At 49.5% G+C, this 7230-nt stretch overlaps 3 protein-coding genes across 3 annotated transcripts; 2 read left to right on the top strand and 1 right to left on the bottom strand.

Moving 5' to 3' along the window:
* Positions 1-244: 244 nt before the first annotated feature.
* Positions 245-3240, top strand: ASPSYDRAFT_59243 (uncharacterized protein; the record flags this gene model as incomplete). The annotated part of the gene is made up of 3 exons (XM_040849668.1): positions 245-483; positions 549-933; positions 1054-3240. 3 exons carry the CDS (start codon positions 245-247, stop codon positions 3238-3240), a joined length of 2811 nt encoding a protein of 936 aa, XP_040701599.1.
* Positions 3241-3544: 304 nt separating this feature from the next.
* ASPSYDRAFT_79863 (nitronate monooxygenase) lies at positions 3545-4670 on the bottom strand (the record flags this gene model as incomplete). Its single annotated transcript, XM_040851016.1, has 1 exon — positions 3545-4670. The coding sequence occupies one exon, from the start codon at positions 4668-4670 to the stop codon at positions 3600-3602; it is 1071 nt and encodes a 356-aa protein (XP_040701598.1). The 3' UTR covers positions 3545-3599.
* A 420-nt stretch (positions 4671-5090) lies between these two features.
* Positions 5091-7004, top strand: ASPSYDRAFT_47011 (DNA-directed RNA polymerase II core subunit RPB11). The gene is made up of 4 exons (XM_040847352.1): positions 5091-5542; positions 6121-6179; positions 6247-6356; positions 6446-7004. Exons 1-4 carry the CDS (start codon positions 5526-5528, stop codon positions 6647-6649), a joined length of 390 nt encoding a protein of 129 aa, XP_040701597.1. The 5' UTR covers positions 5091-5525; the 3' UTR covers positions 6650-7004.
* Positions 7005-7230: the final 226 nt, after the last annotated feature.

Here is a 7230-nt window from a genome sequence, read left to right as displayed (position 1 = left end):
TGCCGCTTCCTTGTTCGAGAGCTGAGACTCCAACTCCATTCTTCGGCGTCTTGCGAGCATCAGCCCCACCCCGTCAAAATTTGAGTGATTTTGAGGCGCCTGAACTCACAAGCTGCTGCTCGCCTCGTTTATGGGAAACAACTAGTTGCCAGTGGAGAAAGCTATTGACATTGTCGTGGCCACAAAAGCTGCTGTCTTCTGTTTTTCAAGTGGATATCCGTGTTGTGATCACTACATCAACCAGATGCCGATCAAGCCGTTCAAAGGTTTCGCTCGGCGGAAATCGTCAGGAAACGCTCTCGAGGAGGTGGAAAACCCTCCCCAGTCGTCATTCCGAGTCTTTGAGCGTCCTTCTACTGGAAGGAAATCCCTCAGCGATGGTAATCTCTTGAGCGGGAGGACGGGGGATGGATCCCATTCATATTCTCCACCGGAAGACGACAACATTTTTGCTGGGTCTCATGGCCCGGCGTATAGAAATCTGTACCGACCCCTCTTTTTTTTTCACAGCATTTACCATTCTAAAGCTAGATGCTAACAACGTGCAGTACTGGGGGTCATTCGTTTGAGGGCCCAACAACATCACTTCGTCTGAACTCATCAAATCGCCGCTCTACCGACCTCCAAACCCATTTTGATTCCCAGCCCCCGCCTTCCAAAACCCCTCACGATATTGCCGTGCCGCCTCTCTCAAGCGCATTGCGTGCAGCTGGTCGAACGTTCTCTTTTGGTGGAAGATTCTCGAAATCACCTGCACAAGCTCCGCAACGACCATCATCGCCAGAGACAGCAGCCACAAGTAGCACGACGAGCACAGCAACACCACCAAAGCTTTTGGCTACCGAGTTCCAAATTGGCCGAATGGACGACGATTTTGGGAACATGTTTGACGGTATCGGCAAACATGATGCGCAGACATCGACACAGAACACCGTATGGCATTAACCTTCTCCCAACAGTTAAAGCTTTATTATGTCATGGGTGAAATACTAATCACTGAGACAGAGCTCTAGTTCTCATCCCACGAATGCGGAATCATACCCGAAGAAAGAGGAAAGATCAATGCGACCCCCGCCCATAAGCACGGATCGCTCGAAGGAAATTGATCCTTCCCCCTACTCATGGGGTAGCCGGCACTCGGAGGAGGGTCTTTTAGACGCTGCCGACTCGCCACAGGATGATACATCCGCTGCAGCATTCCAGTCCAACTACTCTGATTCAACCATGATTCCGCCTCCGCTGGGGGCGCGAAGAAAGTCGTCGCCAATGATCAACGACGTACATGCGAATACCACATCCCATCGTTCTTTAGAGAAGCCGAAAATGGCAACCGATAAAGGCTTGCGGAGGAGTGTCTTGTTTTCCACCAAATGGGATACGAGTGCTATTGACGACGAAGATGCCAAGCTGGTCAAAGCATCGCTCAACTCGAATAAGAGAGCCTCCCAGGCTCCTACTTTAAATTCGGTGGATTCTGAAGCAGATGATGATGTTCCATTGTTCGGTCACGGGAATACAACCAAGACCACGTCTGGTGGGATCAGATCCTTACCTAACTCTGGTGAAGCTGACGACAATATCGATGCGTCAATTGCAGCTCATGCACGACTAGCCGTGGAATACGAAAATAGACCTCCACCGCCTCCGTCATCCAATAAAATCATGACTCCGTCCCAGTTTGAACATTATCGGCAGCAGCAGGAATTGAAGCGAGCAAACAGTGACGATGCGTCTGGCAGTGAAGACTCTGCGGGAAGTGATTTTGACGACGAGGATGAAGCAGAGAAAAACCGTGAGACTGAGAGGCAACGTCGAAAACAGGAGGCACATCTGTCTGTGTATCGGCAACAGATGATGAAGGTAACCGGGCAGCAGTCTCCCTCTCCCTCCCTTCGCCCAGAGGACCGAGCCAGCAGCAGCACACCGAACTTGACGAATTTCCCAGTGCACCCTACTAACCAAGCTGGGAGCGGAAAAGGTAGTGAGGAGGATGACGATGATGAGATTCCACTCGGCATATTGGCGGCCCACGGATTTCCTAGCCGCAATCGCCCACCAAGCCGATTGATGTCATCTAACTCCATGCAGAATTTACGTGCGTCAAATCATCAGCCACACCTAGGGTCTGCTGGCTCGGACGTTGGAGGTGGTAATCGAGTCGGTTTGCCTCCTTTCGCCAGAAACCTTCCACGGGATCCCTATTTTGGCGCAGGCCTAGTCACTCCTTCAAACAGGGAATCTCTAGCTCTAGGAGGAGGAGGAGGCTCGGTGTATGGGGGCCCGTCTGCCGCCGCAGGCTCCTCTTCTAACCTACCTCCAGGTGGATTGGTTGGCGTGATTGCCACTGAAGAGCGAGCCAGAGCGATGAGGCGAGGGAGTCCGAACACTCAGGCGATGTATGAACAACAGCCAGGCTTTCCGGGGCCAATGGGGAACCCGGGTGGTATCCCCAGACCTCATACGATGATTGGTATGAACATGGCCAACCCACCTAATTCCCAGCCATCCGTATCCGCGACGGAGCAGGCTCAGATTCAGTTGTCCCAGCAGATGAGTAGCATGATGCAGATGCAGATGCAGTGGATGCAGCAGATGCTCCAAATGCAGGGGGGGCAGGCTCCTCCCCAACAGCTTGCATCCCCTAATTTCTCGATACCCTTCCCCGCCGAAGCGAATGTGGGGAGGCCGTCATCGATGCCATCAGCCGTTGGGGCATTTAATAGTGCTCCCCCGAACTACGGAGGGAATCAGAGGACCCTGAGCATGCTCGACCCAAACGTCTCCTCGAGATTAAATAGCCCGGCTGGTCCGTTTGTCTCTGGTGGTATTAGACCAGGCACTCCAAATGGGGCTGGGTATGCTCCATCGCTTGCTCCTTCAGAGCGCAGCAATGTCGGACTAGCGCCCCGGTACAGGCCGGTTTCTACACTGCCAGCCGAAGCTGAGTCAACTAGCTTCCTCCCTCCATCCAAGCCATGGAACGATGAAAACCGCAGAGCAACTTACCTAGCCCCTTCTGCGAATACAGCCCCGTCGAGCACGGCTATACGTCCGGCATCCAGCTACGGCCCGACGCTCATGGCTCGCTCTAAGCTCAATAGCGACGCTCAACCTGATGATGAAGACGATGACGAGGGTTGGGCGGAAATGATGAAGAAACGAGAGAAGAAACGAAACAACTGGAAAGTAAAAAAGGAGACGTCGAGCTTTGGAGAAGATTTATTGAGTGCGGTACATTAATGAGTGGGAGTTTTTTTTTCGGCGTTATTTTGAGACATTATTTGCATTTTATGTATACATTTACGCTGATTTATAATACCTCAAGACACTTGCATGGCCCTAGGTTGGGGTCTGACACATTAATCAGACATGCTAAAGTTGCATTTCAAGATACTCTTTTCTCCAATGTTTGGAAATAGTAGATACCTATTCATTGCCACTCATCCGAAACTAAATGGGATGATGCAGTTCCAGTTAAAGGTCAACGTGCCACTCGTAGTCCCCTACTAGCGTTTAATCCATACTGATAACGCAGGTTACCACCGATGCTGGTATAGATCTCAGAATTGCCATACATTTAGATGCTGCTGTTCGCTTCACTATACTCTGAGATGTTGCAGCGTACTCTGCGCCTCATCGACCACATCTGCTACAATGTTGGCGGCAGGGAGGGCTTCGCGCACAAGCCCAACTCCAGTACCAGCGTATGTTGTTAATCTAGCATCCGGACCCCATCCCGAGTCACCCTTTTTCAACTCTTCCTGATAGAGTGCTCTATTCTCTTCATCACTCATATCTCCCTCCACAGCATCAACATAACTTTTGTTAATCACCCCGCGTCCGTCATATCGCTGGGGCCAACTCAAAATCCCTCTGACTCGATCATATACCGTCGAGCGAACGGTACACACCCCCCCATCAGATGCCCGGAGGACCTCAGCCTGATATCCACGGGCGATCTGTGCCTCAGAACAGGCTAAGAACCTAGTTCCCATGGCCACGCCTGAAGCCCCAAGGGCGAGAGATGCAGCCACTCCCCGCCCGTCAACTATACCCCCAGCCGCAACAAGAGGTATCTTCTGTTTGAGCTTTTGCGCGGCGAGCGCATCCTGAACCTCCGGCACAAGAGTCATTATAGATGCCGACTGGGCCAGTCCATGGCCACCTGCATCTGAGCCCTGTACAACCAGGACATCGGGATCCAAAGCTTCTGCGATGGCGACTGCCTCGGCTACAGAGCCCACCTGGACCCAGATCTTGGTCTTGCCATCGGTCACAGCACGCACCTCTTTGGCCCAGGGACGAAGGTCATCAGGCGTACTTTTAGGACCAAAAAGCCAGGCAGCACATGGCCGGTGCGCCTTAATCGCGGCGATAGACTTCGGCAGGTCGGCGCCCCAGTTCAGGAAGCCGACTCCGATCGGGAGGATGCCGGTGCTAGCATAACGTTGTTGGATTGAGGAGTCGGATTTTTTGATGAGCTGGGCCGCTTCTTCAAGATTGCTTCCAAGAGTTGATACATCGAAGCCACCAGCCAAAAACCCCAGTCCACCTGCTGCGGAGACTGCGACGGCAAGCGCCGCGGAGGCAATGTTCAGCATTGGTGCTGATGCCACTAAAGGCGTCCGAGTCCATGGATAGGCCAGCTGTAGAGCTGAGTTTGGGGACATAGTGTCTCTTCACTTCTCGGATTACAATGTACTTCAAATGGAGTGTTGAAACAGTGTTTCTGAGGCATAAAGGGTGGACCGCGGGCCTGTCGGTTAGTCGGTCGCCAAAGCTTCTTTTCTGGATTAATAGCAATTTCCCCGATGCTTAGTGTCCAAGTTTATATTTTGGTCACACCTAGTAGTATCTTTGTATACATAAGCAAGTAATTGAATCTCAGCGCTATTTATAATAAGCTCACAGATATTGTCTAGGAATCACTACTTAATCTTGGACTATTATTTTCAATGAGGTCAATTATAAAGAATAATTTGAAGTTATACTTCACAAGGACCTGGGCCTACCAAAAACCATCACGTGATCCAAGTCATGTGTTTTAAACCTGGGTGGCACATCGAAGATCTTCCGGCACTCTTTATATTCAGCACCACTCAGATTCATTAGTTGATATACAAAGACGGCCATCCCCTCTGTCTCCAATATTTTTGCCCTACGCCTCATCTTTTTTTTTGACACCAATCATCGTATGACCATATCTGTATAGCCGTCTGCAAAACGTCCGTTTCTCAGTATCAATATTCTTATCCTTGAACTGTCCACAACTTTATATTGAATTTTTTTCTTTTATCACCCTCGCAAAGTCCTCGAAAGTATTTCTGGATTTTCAACGTGCGATATCACCTTTTCATTCTTCTTGGAGCAGCTCTTTGAACGTACGATCGTCTTATACCTGCCACACATTTGTGACCTGGGGTTCGGGTCTCCCATACTTGCTTGATTTTGGTCTTTTCTTTTCCTTTTTTTTTGAACATTTAGAACCAGCCTCAGTCCAGTTAACTGGGGATTCCCGAGTGAAGATGAACGCACCTGATAGGTAAGAACATGCTTTTAGGTGTTGCGCCTACAGCTTCCTTTTGTACGTTCGAGTCGCTTTTGAAGTGAATATGGCCTTAATTTCGTGTTTATGATCCAACCATGAAATTTGGAGATTTGCAACGGGTGCACTGTTCCCTCTTTCCGAATTGGGGTTCTGCGAATAATCCCCTCGTCTTCTGATTGTTAGTGCTTGTGGATGTTACTGTTGTTGATGCCACCCAACTTTGTTTCGCTCGACCCCTCTTCCCTTGACAATCACTTGCATTTTTTTTAATGCCACATCCATTTCTGTCTTTTATCTCGTCTTCACATATCTGCTTTCAAGCCATGTATCCCACTAGGGAACACAGACCGCAACACATCTTTTCCACCGAAACTCTTTACGCTCGGTTCAGGAACACAAACAGTACGCATAAGGGCTGCCATTCATCCATTGATGTGGAGAATGACCAGCAGTCTAGGTCTGATTCTTCACGTCAGCTTTAGAAATTGCACCTTGATAATCCAATTCTCTATGATTGCAGCCTTGACATTTTACACGCACATGACATCTCACTGACCTGCATGGAAATACAGATACGAGTCGTTCGTCCTTGGGAATGGCGAAAGCAAAGTCGAGATGGAAATTGATACCCGTGCGTTTTCGCCCTGCTCATATTGACTGACACAGTAGTCAATGACTGACATGCCATCATTCCATAGGAATCCCTTCATCAGCAATATTTACCTTCAACAAAGAAGACCACACACTTGGAAACTTGATCCGTTCTCGTCTCCTCCAGAGCTCCCATGTTCTATTCGCTGCATACAAGGTATGTCGCCCTTTTTGAAGTTTTGTGATGATGGCCAGCGCAAATCTCCCCTTTTATTGATCTCGGTTGTATGGCGACTGATTTGTTAGGTTCCCCATCCGCTTGTTCCCAACTTTATCCTCCGTGTTCAAACGGATGGCGAAATCGCCCCGAAAGAGGCTGTCATCACCGCATGTAACGAGCTGGTGCGTGACCTCGGCATCTTATCCCGGGAATTTACCAAGGAATACGAGTTGCGCAAGATGGTTGGAGCTACACAACAGCAGCAAAATGGTGCTCCGGATGGAATATAGTTAGCATCGTTCACTCATGAATTCTGCGAGATCAGTTTCTTTCCTTTTCTATTTTAATGACCATGTTGTTTTATCTCTGTTTTAATGTGCGCAGCTGGTCATGCGTGCTCTGTCTCATGCCGGCTCTTCCTACTCCTCAATGCCTTCTTTCTAAGTTTTATGTCTTTTGAGTGGAGCTACTGGTCTCCAGTCTTCCATCCTCGATACTACATGTATGGATGCAATGGCATGTTTGATCACCGATACTCGATTCAATGGCGAACCTCTTGCTGTAGAACCATTTGTATATAGTAGAACATAAATCATCAGCAGTCCGACGCCTTGACTACATAACTAACATTTGGTTTCCCCAGATAATCCTTTGGCGTCTGTGCTTGTACCTGCTGACTCAGCATCCCTTTTGGGTTAGAGCGGATGCGTGTCCCTGTTTCCGCGAGGAACGCCCAGCGTCGCCTGAAGCTCCTGAGCCCCGTCTGTCCTCATCGCTGCCTGCCCGCTATTCCCCTCTCCGCATATCCCTCGTTTTACTTGCCCATTGCATTGTTTTTAGTTTGCATACTTGTGAATTTCTCCTGTCGATG

The sequence above is a fragment of the Aspergillus sydowii genome (assembly GCF_001890705.1).
Source record: "Aspergillus sydowii CBS 593.65 unplaced genomic scaffold ASPSYscaffold_7, whole genome shotgun sequence".
Lineage (NCBI taxonomy): Eukaryota > Fungi > Ascomycota > Eurotiomycetes > Eurotiales > Aspergillaceae > Aspergillus > Aspergillus sydowii.
This window is presented reverse-complemented; position numbering and strand designations above follow the sequence as displayed.

Excerpts from the sequence above, each read along its gene's own strand:
- ASPSYDRAFT_47011 (XM_040847352.1), top strand. Across the intron at positions 6,180-6,246 it reads CGAGATGGAAATTGATACCC|GAATCCCTTCATCAGCAATA; the intron begins GTGCGTTTTCGC and ends ATCATTCCATAG. Across the intron at positions 6,357-6,445 it reads TTCTATTCGCTGCATACAAG|GTTCCCCATCCGCTTGTTCC; the intron begins GTATGTCGCCCT and ends CTGATTTGTTAG.